General features: G+C 41.8%; 1 protein-coding gene across 5 annotated transcripts in view; it reads left to right on the plus strand.

Annotated features, from left to right (window-relative positions):
- The window catches only part of zfhx3b (zinc finger homeobox 3b), a 286,091-nt gene extending 272,467 nt beyond the window's left edge, over window positions 1-13,624 (plus strand). For all 5 annotated transcript variants that reach the window (XM_031846039.1, XM_031846038.1, XM_031846040.1 and 2 more), the window contains 3 exons: window positions 852-975; window positions 1,572-7,118; window positions 7,653-13,624. In XM_031846039.1, the coding sequence (XP_031701899.1) occupies window positions 852-975; window positions 1,572-7,118; window positions 7,653-9,391 (7,410 nt within the window). In that variant the 3' untranslated portion in view covers window positions 9,392-13,624. The remainder of the gene's footprint in view (window positions 1-851; window positions 976-1,571; window positions 7,119-7,652) is intronic.
- The last annotated feature ends 4,446 nt before the right edge of the window (window positions 13,625-18,070 follow it).

Raw genomic sequence — 18,070 nt, forward strand, 5'->3', positions numbered from 1 at the left:
TAGGCGCAAGCTAAAGCACAGGACTGTGAAACTTAACATTGACATCCATAAGTGACGTAAGTTCATGCTCTTTCAGCTCTCTGATCTGTCTAACCCCCTGTATCCACACTGGTCATAAAAGAGTCCACGCTTCTTACTGATGTTCACGTTTATTATTGTCCTCTCATGGAACACCGTGAAAACTAGAAGACACAAAATAGCTTCATGTACAAACAACAAAGAAACAAATACTGTGTGTCTCATCACCTACAACAAGTATAACAGTACTTTAATGAGTTAACTTTAATAAGCTTTACCGTGTTCGCCTGGTAGACCAGCAGTAGAATAACAGACGGGAAAGACAAAGTTCGCTGTTTTCACCCGCCATTTCTTGTCTTTCTGAGCTCCGCTTAACTTCCGGGTTAATGATCATGTTACAACAACAAAAGCTTGTCTATCATCATCATCAGTAAAACAAGGGCAAAACGGTTACAAGTTTAAGAAACCAGAAGAAACCAAGAAACCATTTTTATTGTCATATACACATACACATACACGAAATTTGCCCTCTGCATTTGACCCATCCCTGTATATATTAACACAAGGTACCCAAAATTACAGTAAACATAACATGTATTATAATTGCAGAAATAAACTAATAATACAAATCGCGTAAATCAACTTCCGGTGTTGTCATGGCAACGTTTATACGCCTGTCAGCATCAGCTACACCCCTTTCTTGGTAACTGCTTTGTGTATCCTCTTGTTTGTGTCTGTAGTTTTCCTGCAATCATTTAAACTAGAATATTAAACTACATCATCACTCAGCGGGATTATTCACACTGGAATTTGTTTGTGCTTTGTTTTTCCAGGTAACAGCATCTGAAGTACTGCCAGCAAGCATGTTCATACCTGTACCTAGTCCAGACAGAGAGTCCCAGAGCACCCCTCATGCTACAGCCAACTCTAATTCCGAAGATACAAAGAAGCAAGCTGGTTAGTATCTGACTCTTATTGATGTAGGGGTTACTTTATAGTAGTAGTAGTAGTAGTAGTAGTAGTAGTAGTAGTAGTAGTAGTAGTAGTAGAGTAGTAGAAATCCATAAATCAATTACAGTAATAATCTACGCTTTTTGTAATGACCATAGTATCACCATATGGGAAGTCATGACTGAGTGTACACTAAAGGAGATTGAACTAAATAATATCCCCTTATAACTATGCATACACTGGTGCAACACTAAGTCAGTTATTACTACATAGACTGAAAATAAAAAAACATTATTCAGCTATTTTAGTGTTTTACAAAATAATTGTGTTGGTTATGGTTTCATTACATTTTAGACAGACAGTGTAATGAAAGACAATGCACTTTTTTCATGCTAAAGCCTTCATTTACAACAAGACAATATTAACGATGGTTGGTATTCATGCACCTTGTAATAAGTCATTGTCCTTTAACTTTTTACACCTTCCCAAGAGTGCCCACACAATGAGTGTTTTATTGTCCTTTCTTTACTGTGGAAAAATTAAACATTGCAAATGTAGGCACTTAATATATTGCTCTCTTCTTTTGGTTTATTTATTCACAGCTGCATCAGATGCTGACCCAGAGAAGGGAGTGTCAATCGCTACAGAAATAGCTGAAGCTCGCAAGTCACCTCTGGAAGATCAACAGTCGGAGAGGGATGATGCCACAGGATTCTTGTGCTGGAAGAAAGGCTGTAATCAAGTGTTTAAATCCTCCAATTCCCTCCAGATGCACTTCAATGAAGTTCACAACAAAAGGCCCCAGTTGCCAGTTTCGGATCGCCATGTCTACAAGTACCGCTGTAACCAATGCAGCCTGGCCTTCAAGACTGTGGAGAAGCTACAGCTCCATTCACAGTACCATGTGATAAGAGCAGCCACCATGTGCTGCCTCTGCCAGCGAAGCTTCAGAACACTACAGGCCTTGAAGAAACATTTAGAATCCAGCCACCTGGAGTTGAGTGAAGCTGATATCCAGCAGCTTTATGGGGGCTTATTGATGAATGGTGACATTATGGTAATGGCTGACCCATCCCTTGGTGAGGAGCATGGAAGTCTGGGAGAAGATGACAAGGAGGGAGATGAAAGTGACCCAGAGGAAAAACAAAGCCCAACAGGCAGTGACTCTGGTTCACTACAGGAGGATTGTGGATCTGAACCTAAACGTGCTTTGCCATTCAGAAAAGGCCCCAACTTTACCATGGAGAAGTTCTTGGATCCATCTCGTCCTTTCAAGTGCACTGTATGCAAAGAGTCTTTTACACAGAAGAACATTCTTCTGGTTCACTATAACTCTGTCTCCCACCTGCACAAGGTGAAGAGGGCTCTTCAGGAGTCCACTACTGGCCAGCCTGAGCCTACCAGCAGCCCTGACAACAAGCCATTCAAGTGCAGCACTTGTAATGTGGCATATAGCCAGAGTTCTACTCTGGAGATCCACATGCGCTCTGTTCTACACCAGACCAAAGCTAGGGCAGCCAAACTTGAAGCAGCAGGAGGAATCCCTAGCTCTGCAAGTTCTACTGGTTTAAGTGGCGGCGGGTCCAGCATCAGCACTTCAACATCTAGTCCAAGCCCAGCCAGCAACTCAACTACTAGCTCTACAAACCACAGTTCTTCTGGGCCTCAAACAGCTCAGAGTATTCATGGAGGAAACCATATGAGCCAGACTCACAGCATTGAAAGCATGGGAAATTCTTCAGTGAGCTGCCATTCCTCACCATCTGAGAACCATGAAGCAAAAAAGTCCAAATATTCCGAGATGTTGTCTGCTAGGGGGCAACAACAACAACAACAACAACAACAACAGCAACAACAGCTTCAGCTTCAGCAACAACAGCAATTGGCTCAGGCTCAAGCCCAAGCTCAAGCCCAGCTTCAGCAAGAGCTTCAACAGCAGGCTGCTCTTTTGCAATCACAGCTATTCAACCCAGCACTTCTGCAGCACTTCCCAATGACAACTGATGCACTTCTCCCCCTGCAACAGCAGCAGTTGCTATTCCCTTTCTACATCCCTGGAGCAGAATTTCAGCTGAACCCGGAGATCAACATCAGTGCCTCAGCACTTGGCCTTGCAGGATCATCCACCTCCTCACTGCTGGAAGATCTAAAAAACTCGGCCCAGCAGGCCCAGCAGAGTTGCTTGCAGCAGCAATTGATGCATCACCACCTTCAGCAGCAACATCAACAACATCAACAGCAGCAGCAGCAACAACAGCAGCAGCAACAGCAGCAGGCTCACTCACAGGCTCAGGGGCAGATGGCACTGCTGCAGCAGAGTGCATCTCTTCTCCAGCAGGCTGAAAAAAAGCAGAGACAGACCTCCTCTCAGAATGAGAAAGACAGAGAACTACAAAGAGAGAAGGGCAAAAGTGAAAGAAATGAGGAATATCTTAAAGATTCTACAGACAGTAAGTCAAGAGAAAAGAAGGACATTCAGCACATTTCAATAAACATAAACCATGATACTGGCTTGCCTCCACCAAGAATTGCTTCAGATGCTCGAGGAAATGCAACCAAAGCCCTGCTGGAAAATTTTGGGTTTGAGTTAGTAATTCAGTACAATGAAAACAAACAGAAAGCTCAGAAAAAGACAGCTGGAACTACAGGATCAAGTGGTCCAGGTGGGATAACAAGAGTGGTTGACCCCATTGAGGGATTAGAGAAACTGGAATGTGAAGCCTGTGGGAAGCTGTTTTCAAACATACTGATTCTAAAGAGTCACCAAGAGCATATCCACCAGGCTTTCTTTCCATTTCGATCCCTTGAGAGATTTGCCAAGGAATACAGAGAACAATATGATAAACTCTATCCACTGAGACCCCCTACACCAGAGGCTGCTCCTGCTCCTCCACAGCCTCCTCCTCCACCTCCACCTCCTCCACCCCAAAGAGCTCCCACACCAAATATTCCTGTCTCTGCTGCCTCACTCACACCTCCAACAGTATCTACCCCACAGCCGCAAGTTCAAATGGCACAAATTCCCATACCAATGGATTTTCCCCTCTTCTCGCCGCTCATGATGCAGACCATGTCTCTCCAGTCCATGCAACAATCTGCTGACCCAAACCTGGCATCAGACCTGGCCCAACTCTATCAACAACAGCTTACTCCAGCCATGCTACAGCAGCAACAGAACAAGAGGCCACGGACACGCATCACAGATGACCAGCTTAGAGTGCTGCGACAGTACTTTGATATCAACAATTCGCCAAATGAGGATCAGATTAAAGAGATGGCAGACAAGTCAGGGCTACCACAAAAAGTCATAAAGCACTGGTTCAGAAACACCCTTTTTAAAGAGCGACAGCGCAACAAAGACTCGCCATACAATTTCAATAATCCACCAACAACAACTTTAGATGACACAAAAATTGACTCAAAACCTCCTTCCCCTGAACCTCAGAAACAAGAATACTATGGAAGTAAGAGGTCATCCAGGACCAGATTTACTGACTACCAGCTAAGAGTGCTACAAGACTTCTTTGACGCCAATGCTTATCCAAAAGACGATGAATTTGAACAGCTCTCCAACCTACTGGGCCTCCCCACTCGTGTTATTGTTGTGTGGTTCCAAAATGCTCGCCAGAAGGCAAGGAAAAATTATGAAAACCAGGGTGAGGGGGCAAAAGAAGGCGAAAGACGAGAATTGTCAAATGATCGCTATATCCGCACCTCAAATCTGAACTACCAGTGCAAGAAATGCAGTCTGGTTTTCCAGCGTATATTTGATCTAATAAAACACCAAAAGAAGCTGTGTTACAAAGATGAAGATGAGGATGGACAGTATGACAGCCAAAATGAGGATTCACTGGATTATCCCAATGACTGTTATACTCCCTCTGGGTCTTCCTGTCACACCCCAATGCCCTCCTCTTCAAGTCTTTGCCCACTTCCACCCTCCACTTCTGCATTCTCACACCTCCCATCCACTGAGAAAGAGGAGGCATCACCAGCATCCACCTCAAACCTCTATGATGAGAAACCCAAGCAGTTACCAGCTATTTCTGCTGATCTACAAGAAAATCAAACCTCTATTAAGCAGGAAGTTGTGCATCAACCCCAGTCTGAGCCACAACACCATAGATCCCAAAGAGAAGAGAAGATTGAAGCTATTTCCAAGCCCATCAAACATTCATCTCCTTCCTTCTCTCAGCAACAACAGGAGTGTGGTCCCTCAGCCTCTCAGACAAGCCAGGCCTCATCACAAAGCCCTCAAGTGAGCCTCAATGCACACCTGTCCTCTGCCACACAACAACTTGCACAGCAGATGATCCAGTATCAGTGTGAACAATGCAAGATTGGCTTTCCCTCATTTGAGCATTGGCAGGAACACCAGCAATTACACTTCCTTTCTGTGCAAAATCAATTCATCCACCCTCAATTCCTAGACCGTCCAATTGATATGTCTTTCATGCTATTTGATCCCAACAATCCTCTGTTGGCAAGTCAACTACTCTCTGGGGCAATGCCACAGATTCCCAGCAGCTCTGCCACCTCTCCGTCCACCCCCACCTCCACAATGAACTCACTGAAGAGGAAGTTGGAGGAGAAAGCTGGCACAAGTCCAGGAGAGAACGACAGCACAAATAGCGGGGAAGAACCACAAAGAGACAAGCGGCTCAGAACCACCATCACACCTGAGCAGCTAGAGATCCTTTATCAGAAGTATTTGTTAGATTCAAATCCTACACGTAAAATGCTTGACCACATTGCTCATGAGGTGGGATTAAAAAAGAGAGTAGTGCAAGTCTGGTTCCAAAATACCAGAGCTAGAGAGAGAAAAGGTCAGTTTAGAGCAGTAGGGCCAGCTCAAGCTCATCGCAGGTGCCCTTTTTGTCGAGCTCTTTTTAAAGCAAAAACTGCCCTTGAGGCACACATTCGCTCTCGTCATTGGCATGAAGCCAAACGTGCTGGATATAATTTAGCTCTTGCTGGGATGTTACCTGATCAGGAGGGTATGCAAATAAAAATAGATGCTCTGGATACATCAAGCTACTCCCAAATGGCCCCAACAAACAGCGATGGGCAAAGCTCCTCGATGTCACCAGTGAACAAAATCATGGATTTGTCTCCCAGGGCTCTACTGAGCCCTTCATCCATTAAAGTTGAAGGACTGGAAGATTTTGAGAGTGCAACCATGTCCTCTGTGAACCTCAGCTTTGATCACAGCAAACTGGATAATGACGACTGCTCTTCTGTGAATACAGCCATCACTGACACAACCACAGGTGATGAGGCCACTGCTGATAATGACAGTGCTGATGCAAAGCACAGCCAAAATAGCGGTGATTACCTATCTAAGTCTGGGGGCACAGCCCCCATCCTTGAAACTGATGACCAGATGTCATCTGGGCTAGTAAGCCCTGCAACAAGCTATTATGCTAAGGACTATGACAATGAACATATAATTGAACACAGTGAGACGTCCAGCATGGCAGATCCCTGCTCACCAAGTCCCGGGGCCTCAGGTACCAGGAGCATCGACAGCGGAGATAGACCTGGCCAAAAGCGCTTCCGAACCCAGATGAGTAACCTCCAGCTGAAGCTCTTGAAATCCTGTTTTAACGACTACAGGACTCCCACTATGCTGGAATGTGAGGTACTTGGCAATGACATTGGACTTCCAAAGAGAGTGGTTCAGGTGTGGTTTCAAAATGCTCGTGCCAAAGAGAAAAAGGCAAAGCTCAACATGGCCAAGCACTTCGGAATAACTCACACATCTTACGAGGGCCCAAAGACTGAATGCACTTTGTGTGGTGTTAAGTACAGTGCTCGCCTCTCTATTCGTGATCACATTTTCTCCCAACAACACATCTCTAAGGTGAAAGATACCATTGGCAGCCAGATCGATAAGGAAAAAGAATACTTTGACCCAGCCACTGTCCGCCAACTTATGGCCCAGCAAGAGATGGACCGCATTAAGAAGGCAAATGAAGTTTTAGGACTGGCGCAGCAGCAGGCCATGCAGCAGCAGGGTTTGTTTGATAACCCTGCAATGCAGGCTCTCAATCTCCAGTCAGCTTATCAAAGTCTGCAAGGCATCCCACCTGTCCTTTTGCCAGGGGTTTGCAGCCCCTCTCTTTCCAGCTTTAACTCATCTAATTCAGGTATGTATCCATTTGGTTTCTACACTTTTTAAAAGCTAAAACTTGAAGTGCATAGTTGCAAATGTATTTTATAACTGAAATGTAACTTACTAACCAACTACAGTAATCATGTATTGCACTTACATATAAAATCTAGCAGTAACAGTAGAACACAATACTTCTCATCAATCAATCAGTCTGTCACATGTACTCATTTACACTGGCACACATACTGTAGAATGTGTATCATAATGTTATGGCCTTTTCCCATTTTTGACAGCTCTAAGTACAGAATCCCTTTAAATGTCAACACTGCTAGACCCACTAATGCCACAACAGAGTGAACAAATAGCTCACTGTGACTGACTTCAGCTTTGGGAAGATTACATAAGCTTATTATCATTTGATTTTAATTTACCTCTTCTGTGTATATTATGACAAAACTTATATTATTATTTACTTATCTTATATTGTTGATTTTTCTTTCAAAATGAATTGTGCAATCATCAAAGAAAAAAACTTATACATTTTTGTCTGTATTTGAAAAATTTCCAGCTTTAACTCCTCCAAATCCTTCAAACCTCCTGACCATGCCTGGTGCCAGTGTTCCCTCACCTAGCCTCCCCACATCCGGATTACCCAACAAGCCCCCCTCTTCATCATCTGTTGCCGCGTCCAGCCCAGCTCAGACCAACACATCTGCTTCCCACTCAAGTCCCACCTCCACATCCAACTCCACTTTCTCAACCACCCAGTCGGGCTCCCAGCCTGAGCCTCCCAAAGAACGTGATGCTGAGAGAGTAAGAGAGAAGGAGAAGTCCAAGGAAAAGACAGAGAAGCCCTCACCCCTATCGTCAACTGGAAGCACCCCTGCCCCTTCCACTTCTGCTGCCAGCGCCAAGAAGGAGAAACCAGACACAGCTGTACCTGCCACCTCTATGCCCACACCTGGCATGGAGTATGTGGTAGACCCTGCCCAGCTTCAGGCGCTGCAGGCAGCTTTGGCATCAGACCCTACAGCTCTCCTCACAAACCAGTTCCTGCCCTACTTCATGCCTGGCTTTTCCCCATATTACTCCCCACAGATCCCCGGGGCTCTCCAAGGGGGCTACTTGCAACCTATGTATGGTATGGAAAGTCTCTTCCCCTACAACCCAGCATTGTCACAAGCACTGATGGGCCTGTCTCCAGGGTCCCTGCTGCAGCATTACCAGCAATATCAGCAGAGCTTGCAGGAGGCACTACAACAGCAGCAGCAGCAGCTTCAGCAGATCCAGCAACCCAAGAGGAGCCAAACTCCAGTTCCCTCTCAACCCTTGGGGAATCGCAAAGAATCTGCCAAAGATCCAGTGAAAACAGAGCAGCAAAAGGGCAAACCCCATAGGGAACCCTCCAATTCCTCCTCCTCTTCCTCCTCCTCTCATAATAAAGTACCCTCTGAGCAGAAAGAGATGGATGGCAAAGCTGTGGACCCCCATCTAGACCAGTACATCATCCCCAAGGTGCAGTGTAAACTGGCATGCCGCAAGTGTCAAACAGTTTTCACCAAGGAAGAATCGGCTATTAACCACCTTAAATCTAACTGTTTTTTCGGTCAGTCTGTGGCAAACCTGCAAGAGATGTTGCTGCGTGTCCCTGGTGGCGTAGGTGCAGGGGCTGGAAGTCTCTATGACTGCCTGGCCTGTGACACTACGTTGGATGGGGAGAAAGCACTCAGTCAACACCTGGAATCGGCATTGCACAAACACAGAACAATCAAGCGATCAGCCAGAAATGCCAAAGAGCACGCTACTAGTTTATTACCTCACTCTTCAGCTTGCCTCCCCAATCCTAACACCGCATCTACCTCGCAGTCTGCCACTCATCCCATCAGCAGCCCTCCACCCCCGCCAACAACATCAGCCACCATGCCATCCTCTGCTGTCTCCTCTTCCCTGTGCTCCTCCTCTACTACCCCACTCAACACCACAGCTGCCGGCAAACCATGGCCCCAGGCCCCTTTCTCCAGAGCTTTAGCTGGGAAGCCCAATGCCAGTCCCTCCTCTTCTTCCTCTGTTTTTCCTCCAATGTCCTCACCTTCAACGGTTACCTCAAGTTCATTGAGCACCTCAGGAGTTCAGACCTCGATACCAACAGACGTCTTTACCGACGAGTCTGACTCTGACAGCAGTCAGAAGTCAGCAGACAGGCTTAGCAGGACGGCGGAGGAGCCGCAGCAGCCTGGTTTTGTCAAAGACAGTAGTAGTTGTAGTAGTAATCTTGCTAGTGTAGGAACAGACTCCATCAGATTGTAAAAGAGCTTTCAGTGATGGACAATATTTAAAAAAGACAAAAAAAGACAAAAAAAAATCACAAATGGAAAAAACATAAAAAGCAGCAATGTTAAAAATACATTAAAAGTATACAAACCAATTTCAGAAAAAGATGTGTAAAGACTAACTGCAATTCCAAAGCTTGTAACCAAAAATTTAAATGTTAGTGGATTGTTTTCCCATATCAACATGCTGGTTTTCGTTTTTGTTTTTGTTTTGTTTTACTCAACTGAAATACATGCATACTAATATATGAGAATAGAAAAGATCGCCGCAGTTATGTTTCGGGTAATAGTCGAGGAGTGCTGTACTGTATGGCAATGGACTGCCTCAAAGTTGACAAATGGCCCAAGAACCCTTTTGAGGAAAAACGAGTCAACAAGCTGTCCCTTTGTTTTGTAATAATTTCTACTTAATAGCACAGTCACAAAAAGCCAGTATGTACTGTATGGGAGAATAGTCTATCAGTTTTCTTGCTATTTAAGCATTCAGATACCAATGGCTTGTCAAGTAAAAGAATAATGTAATGTCTATTTTATTCTCAGGTCAACAGCTCACAGAGGGTTTTTTTTCTGTTACAGAAATATGTGTTTTACACCTTTGTTTCCAACAGGAGATAAGCAGTCTTTTTCTTTCATAACTTCATTTAATAACAGACCGTTTCAAGTTTAATGAAACTTTAATATGGCATTGTTTCTGGGCATTCAAAAAGGGTAAATGATTTGCTGATTTTAACATTGGAAATCCTTTTAAAGAGGTAAAATCGCAATCCCATTATACCCAGACAAGGAGAGCAATGCAGACATAATAACGGCCGATAAAAAGAATTTTGGTTAAAAGAAACAACCTTCTGTATTTATGATAGATATGAACATTTTTGGTGTTAAGTAGATTGTTGCATTGGAAATGAATTTAAACAGTATGGTAGGTTGAAAAAAACTTTGTGTACATTTAGCTTTTGTATTGTCCAACTTTAAGACGCTTCATTTGATGTTGTCTTGGTCATTCCGATAGACTAGATTATGGACAGGTAATTTATCTCAACTTTGTTTCTGTCTTATTCTCAACTTCTTGGGAAACATTCACCCAAATGCCCCTCCTGACAAGGCAGGATCCTCTTTTAGAATTATTTAAATTGTATGGTTTGGTAGGTATTGTGCTAACCAAAACAAAAAAGATCCTGGGTGAAATATTGAAAGTTTTTAATTTTATTTAATTTTTGTGTTACCTTTGTGCACTTATCACTGTCTGACTCCTATTTCTCACTCAACTTGTTCCTCTCTTCGCACTTATTTTTTCTCTGCTCTCCTGTGTTTGTAGATATGTACACTACAAAGCAGGTCTCTTGTTCTTCATGTAGTGTGGCTACAGTCTTTATTTTCATTTTGACATTTTTGTTGTCATAACTGAAAATGAAAAAAGAATACTAATAATAATTCTCACGCTTTAAGACAAAAAGAAAATCCAAAGACTAAACACTTTTCACCATTGGTGCATAAATATGAGAAAAGAGGCTTCTTTATACTTGAGAATTTGTTGCTGTTTTTAGAGAAAGAAAACAAAGTTTTAAAAGATAAAGGAGTACGCATCAGAGTTGCCGTTTTTGCTTCTTTGCAAGCAAACAGGTGGCTTTTTTACGTAAATACCAAAAACCAAAAAGGGCCCTTGTCCTTGCATTGTGGAGTAGCACCGTTACAGAGCCATTGCAGTTTGTAAGATAGAGGTTATTAATCTTTGTTTTTACTTTTTTTGTCACATTCAAATGTCCATTTTTTAAAGAAAATGTATAAGGTCTGGTCTTCAAGGACAGTCGTTTTGCTGCTAATGTAGAATTTTGAAAGAAAAAAAAGTACTAGATGCATGCTCATTTTGCTTTTGGCTAAGCTTTATCTAAAACAAACAATAAACCAATTTCTTGCCTCTGCAACACCTTTTTTTTTTCTTGTTGCAAAAACGGAACTTTGAAGACTGTGAATATATGTTCCAAAGGACATTTTGCCGATTATGTTTTTGAACAGACCAATGTTTAAAGCCAATGATCTATAACGTTTGTAAAGAACAGTGCATTCCAAATATCACAATGGATTTTTCTTAAGCAAGGACTGATCCTTTTTCATTTAATTGCTTTTAATTGTCACAATATATTTTTTTTCTTATTTTTTAAAGTGACTGTAAACTGTTGTGTACATTTTTGCATCATTGGTTGCTGAACAAGGTGACCTCCATATGTCATTTTATGCTGGCATGGAACATTGCTGAAAATCCCTCCATCCAGTCAAGGTTGTTGCTCACTTGTTAAGCAAGGAATAGTGGTTACCAAAAAATGTATATATTACATCTGGTACTGATGCATCTCATAGGTTTAGTAACATTTATGCCAGTCAACATACAACTAGTCTCAGAAGGAAATGATGGCTGTTTTGCTGCGGTGTCGATGCGCCCTTCCTGGAAAATCCACCAGTGACTTGTCCCATGTGTCTACAGGGTGCCACTTCCACTAATAGATTACAGGTTTTTAAGGGATATCTTCATTCCAAAGCATTATTTCTGGAAAAAGTAGGAGATTTTTTGAAGATGTCCCTTGATTTCAAATAGTAAGGATGCTTTCATGTCCAAAGAAGTCACCCACTTAATTTTATTGCAATGGCAATGGATGTGCATAGGTACCTCCACCCTCTCAATGATGATCCAATGAACTAAAACTTTTATTTTTTAAACCAAAACGAAGACATATTTAAATTTTTGAAACTAGTTTTTGGCCACTATTGTATAGTATCAATATATTCGCCCAATGAGTACAAGGCAAAATCTCAGAAGTGTGTTTTCAGTGCTTCGTCTTGCAGAGCAATGTTATTTGGTGTTAATACTACAGCATGATGTTGAAAGTCAGGAAAATTGTCTGCAAGCTTGCTGCTTCTCTAAAGTCCAGTTCCCTGAAATACTGTTCAAATGTACTTTATTTTGGAAAGTTCTTAAGTTGTACAGTTTTCTCAATTATGTTTGCTTTATTTTAATTTTCAGACAATGTCAGACATGTATTGTTATTTTCCTATAAGTATTTGTATTGTAGTTTCTGTATATTACTTATTATCATAAATTAACACTAGCTTTAATTTGAATTGCTGAAATTAAGAATCAAAAACAAAAAATATGACCTGGCCACTTTATGGTGTGATAATGTTCTTTATATTCATTGTCTCCTTGATACTGTTTGCTCTCTTATTTCCAAAGTGTAATCTTTTGGGCTCTTATGTGGAAGACAAAGTTGAGGTCTCTACATCAGATTCTGCCAGCATGGACTGTGTGAGTTTGTGTGTGTGTGTGTGTGTGTGTGTGTGTGTGTGTGTGTGTGTGTGTGTGTGTGTGTGTGTGTGTGTGTGTGTGTGTGTGCGTGTGTGTGTGTGTGCGTGTGTGTATCATTAGAGAGCCAGCATCCATTCAATTTTTTCTTGTTTACCTTTTTTTTTGATGTTACACACCAAAACAAACTGAAACACAAAACTGGATTATGAATAACTGAAATTTAGAAAATCCAATTTTAAAGATAAGGATCCGAAACGAAACCGAAGCACTGAGCAGTTTTTACTTTGATTGAATTTATGAATGTGGCCAAAGCTTTATGCAGTTAAAACAAAAACAAAAAAAGTTTCAATTTGTGCCCCAGACAAGTGTACATTTTATTGGGGGACAAAACGCTATTGTGGGTAATTGGATCCACTGACTTACATTGGGATACTTGATTTTAATGGACATTTACAAAGAAAGAGATAAAAACAAGGTTTTGCTGTAGAGGTCATCTTTTGCCCACTGTGAAAACGAACATGTACCTGTATACAGTTATAGATATATTTAAAACAAGACATCAACTTTTGTCTTTGTTTTTGAGATGAAGAAGGAATGAAAAGAGAAAAAAAGGACTCTGGGAAGCTTTTGAGATCCCATTAGGAGGACATGAGAGGCTGTGGGCACACCAAAACTGGGCATGGGAGCCAAAGGCAGGCTCAAAACAGCTTTAAAACCACCTCCTTATTTGATTACTGACAACTCTGTAATGGGAATGGACTCTGGAACCAATGGACATGTGTGACACTGAGAGGAAAGTCCTTAGATGAAACTGAACTTAAGTGGCTCCAGCTGCCTCTTTCTCCTTTCTGTCTGTCTCTTTCGTTCTCTAGTTCTGCCTCTGCTTCTGCTCTTTGATGGACATTTTCCAAATTTCAGGACAGGATGGACAGACACGCTTGCTTCATTTCTCCCAGTTCATGTTGCTACCCGTTTCATTTCCTTGTGCTTGTCTCTGGTTGACAAGTTAAGCTCTCCAGTCAAATGGCGGCTCACCCCTCTCTCTGTTGATTATATAATCTAAAAAGTGAAATTAATAACAGAGAGAGGGGACGGGTTCTCAAAGCTGTCATTCTTGAAGAGGCAGTTACACTAAAAAAGCGTATTAACCAAAATTAACAACCAAACTAACAACCAAACAACCATTTGCTCCAACTTCAAAGATGAACTGTTACTTGGAGCTCTCTGTTCCTTTTGTGACTTCTGGTGCCACAATGTTTTTTTATGCTTTTAGTTTTTCTTTGTTTCCTTGAATTACTCCTCCTTCGAGCCTCATAAGCATGGCTCTGTGGCTCCAGGCAGCCCATCCGAGGGTAGAAAAAAACAGCCTTGCAATGTACAAAAAAGAGCAAGTTAAACCAAAAATGTTGTTCTTGATGTCTTTTCTATACTGTAGTCTTGTTAGCTTTTTTGTTACTGTAATTATATGATGAAGATTTCCAAACTGTACCAAATTACATGGAAACTAACATACCTACAACCACATGGAACTTCAGACTTTTAAAGAAACTTTTGTCACAAAACCTTGTTGTCCTAGTTAAGTTGATTGTAGATGGTAATTGAATATACTCCTTTGAAAATATTTCATCAAGTATGTTTCTTGCTCATTGTGATACATTAAAAAAGTATGAGCATAAATTGCACTGGTGTGGATTCATCTTTGAGTGTTTTGGGATTCGACCGCTTGAAAATGACTACTGAGAACTCTGAGAATTGAAGAAAAACTATTTAATATTTCTCTTGGGCACTGAACAAATGTGCGAAATGGACTGAAAAGTATTGACCATTTGTATTACAGATATGTTCATATATATTGTTAAAGACCTATCGATCAATTTTACAATTATTAGTTATTTCCTTTAATATTTAATCATAACAGTAAACACATTAAGGATGAAAGGACCACTGATAATGCATTTACAAGGAATCGCATCAGAAAACAGAAGATGCAACAAAAATCATTTTCAGTGTAGACTACGGTGTAATTCTGTGACACAATTAGCATTGTTGAGTTTATATTTTTTATCATTATAGTCTGCTACTACTCATTTAAAGGCACCATCATTAAAATACTATTACTTGATCTAGTAAGGCGTAGCGGCAGGCTTCGGAAACTACAACAGAAGCAGGGGTGTGGTCACTTCTACAATTTCCAATGATAGTTTGTTTTCACAAATTCACCTGCAAATTTCAAGCCTGCTACCAGTTAGGTAACTTATACTGTATGTTCCTAAGAAGTAAGACCATGGCTTCATCATAACATTGTCTAATTTGTGCATGCAGCCATACAGCTGTTCCCGACAACGCTGCAACCAGCATTCTAGGGCAACTAGGGCATTGCACTAGTTCATTAAATTGCAGTATAAACTAGCAAACAGCTTGAAAGACGAGGCCAAATGAGAATCCCGCTGGATGTTTGTAAAATTTAAGCAAAATAGGCATTGCTGGGTGTCACATAAACAACCAAGTTTAGTAGGTGGCTAACATTCGCTACATCATACAGTGTTCAGCTGTCTGACAAATTCACTGCCTATTTTACAGAGTCTGAATCTCCCTCCACCTTTCAAATGCTCCACCAATGTTAAGTCTGGAAAAACGATACATCATGCACAGTAAGCAGTGGGTAGTTCAGGGGGCCTGGGAGTTTGGACCATTCCCATCTAAAACAGAGCCGATCCAGCTCTGGCTTTTAAGCAAAATGTATTGTAATTCTCAGCAGACATCGGCACTACTTGTGAGCCCCCGCTGATTTGTGCATTTAAATCATCAGTGTTGTTTTAATTAGAATGGCTTAACATTATTTTAATTGATATATAGAGTCAACCTTCAGCCTCTGGAGTTCTATCTGCCTATGCTTTATACTCAGAGAGTATAAAGAGGTGGCTGTGTGCAACCTCTATACCTTGGAAAAATGGAACCTAAAATTAGATGTATTGTAAGGAGTAAGAATTATTAGTTTCTTAAATCATTTCTGTTAAATGTGCATCAGAACTACAATATTAAAATAAGATAAGATAAGTTGTACGTCTTCCAAGTACCTGCAAGACTTTAATGACTACTCACCAATGGGAGTTGTTATGAATTAGAGTCAGCATTTTGGATGTACATTGTTGTCACCTTGACGCTTTTCCATAGATTTCTTATTCAAACAAATATGGGAATACAGTTTAAAAATCAGGAGAGACAAGTGAATGAAGCGAAGACAATTTTATTTTTCAACAGCTGATATTTGATAATAAAGACTTGACAGAAACTCTTCGGCGCTTAGAATTTACAGGTAGATTTGTGATCTTTGAACTGCTCTATTGCTCATAGAATATGGCAGAATTGTTTCATATATTTTATAAATGTAACACTTTCTCAGGAAATTGTTAAAATCATGGCACCTTGTAATGGAACGATGAAAACAGCTCGGATCTGAGGAGCATCAATCCTCTAAAAAGAGTTTAAGGAAAAAGGCCATCCTGTGTCCAGCAACAGGCATGAATTATTGGCCATGTTGAGCCAATTAACACGCAAGGGCACATCCCGAATGAATTAAAAACACCCTAATCCGATCAGTGAGAAAAGCAAGGCCATTTCCTTCACAGGCCTGAACCAGATGGCACTCACACTCAGATGCTGCATTGAAACAGGCCAGGCCCAGTCACACAGTGTGAAATTGGGTTAGTGCCTAAGTCTAACATAGGCCCTGGGCAATGTGAGCTCCCAAACCCATTCTCCCCTGACCTAAAGGTATAGGGCCCACCATGCCAATCTTTGGCCCCATCTTTAATTATCATTCTCAATGCACCTCGCTAACTCAGTCATTTCAGTCAGAGGTGGAGCTGACAGCTTCCTAGAGTAATTTGTCTCTTTTGACCAGTCAACCTTTTACATATCCCAAATAGCCCCTGATATACCACAGAATGTTTTCTTTCGTAGCACAGAAGACAAGCACAGCTCTGTTGGATAGAATATCACAGATTCTGTTTGTAAACTCTGACTCAAGCTGGGTGGTGTTACCATGCTTCTTGCCTTGTTGGTATAATGGCTTGTTGGGGTTTCCAAAGTTCTACAGTTTCAGTTTTCAACCTTTGCAGGGAATAAATGGTGCAAATGTTGGATGATTCCCGTCAAAATGACTGCAAAAGCTGTGGTTGGGCTATGTCATCTTGGGCCTTGTCTTAAATTTAAAACATAGCTCTCGGATGGTTGTTTGGCTTCAGGTTGGTATTACCACTTGACACCACAAAGGCAGAAAATGAGGAGCAGAAGCTGTAAGGAAAACCGCACCGCCACATATTCCAGCATCCAATTCCACACTGCTGTAGTCAGGGCATCTTGCCTCCATCTTAGCCAAGAGAGGGGTCACCTCGCCAATCTGCCCCGTTCACAAACTACCTTAAATTGTCTGTCACCATCATACAGTATGAAGAAGATTTTCTGATGAAAAATTGCACCATTTTAAACCAAGCATTGTTACTAATTCTAAACCTGCTGAAGGCTTTAGGAACATGTCGGATGTAGAATTGTGTGTAAACTGTTCTGGACTGCATTGACGAAACAAATTGGAGTGTCACCAGCAGATAATGTGGACATACTGGATACATTTGCGACTAAGCCAATGAAATACCTCGCTAAGCTGGTCTGCTTTGCACATGAGCAGCTTGCACTGCCACTGTCAAGGGTTAACATAGATGACCATGAAGAACAGGAATTTTACCATCAAGCCTGAAAGCCACATAGTTCCCCTCACCCCCCACCCCCCGTTTCCACCCCCACATATACCTTTTTGCCTGGCCACATTGTCTTTTCCCCTGTCAATGTCAAAGGCAAATTACACTACAGCCTTGAGGACAAGTCAGGCTAATTCAATCTAATCCGTCAGATAAAATGATGGGTGAGTGAGGATCAAAGGGATGAAAAAATTAAAAGGGAGAACGCAGTTTCTTTAGAATTATAGCCTTAAGTTTTCTGATCAAGGTGGGTTGACACATCACACTTTATACTCTATGCCCAGAAAAGAAATATACCTATTAGTGTTAGCGCCCACCTGTGCTGGTTAAGTGAGTGGCCTATAAACCCATCTGCCTATACTCCACTTTCCACCCACGTGGGATTCATGCTTGGGTAGGTGTGGAGGTTGTCTTGGCAGACTCTGGGCCTTGCCGAAGCATTTCCCATCTCCTGAACACAGGATCAGGTCTCCCCATTTTCACAGCACCTTCTGGTTCTGTTTAACAGGAAATGAGGTCCATCAGAAGAAGTCTGACCAAAACTGAGTCAGAATGGTCCCTGACAGGCAGGAATATTAGCCTGTGACGGGAGTCAGTAATT

The sequence above is a fragment of the Anarrhichthys ocellatus genome, unplaced genomic scaffold (genome assembly GCF_004355925.1).
Source record: "Anarrhichthys ocellatus isolate YVR2014 unplaced genomic scaffold, GSC_Weel_1.0 scaffold6, whole genome shotgun sequence".
Lineage (NCBI taxonomy): Eukaryota > Metazoa > Chordata > Actinopteri > Perciformes > Anarhichadidae > Anarrhichthys > Anarrhichthys ocellatus.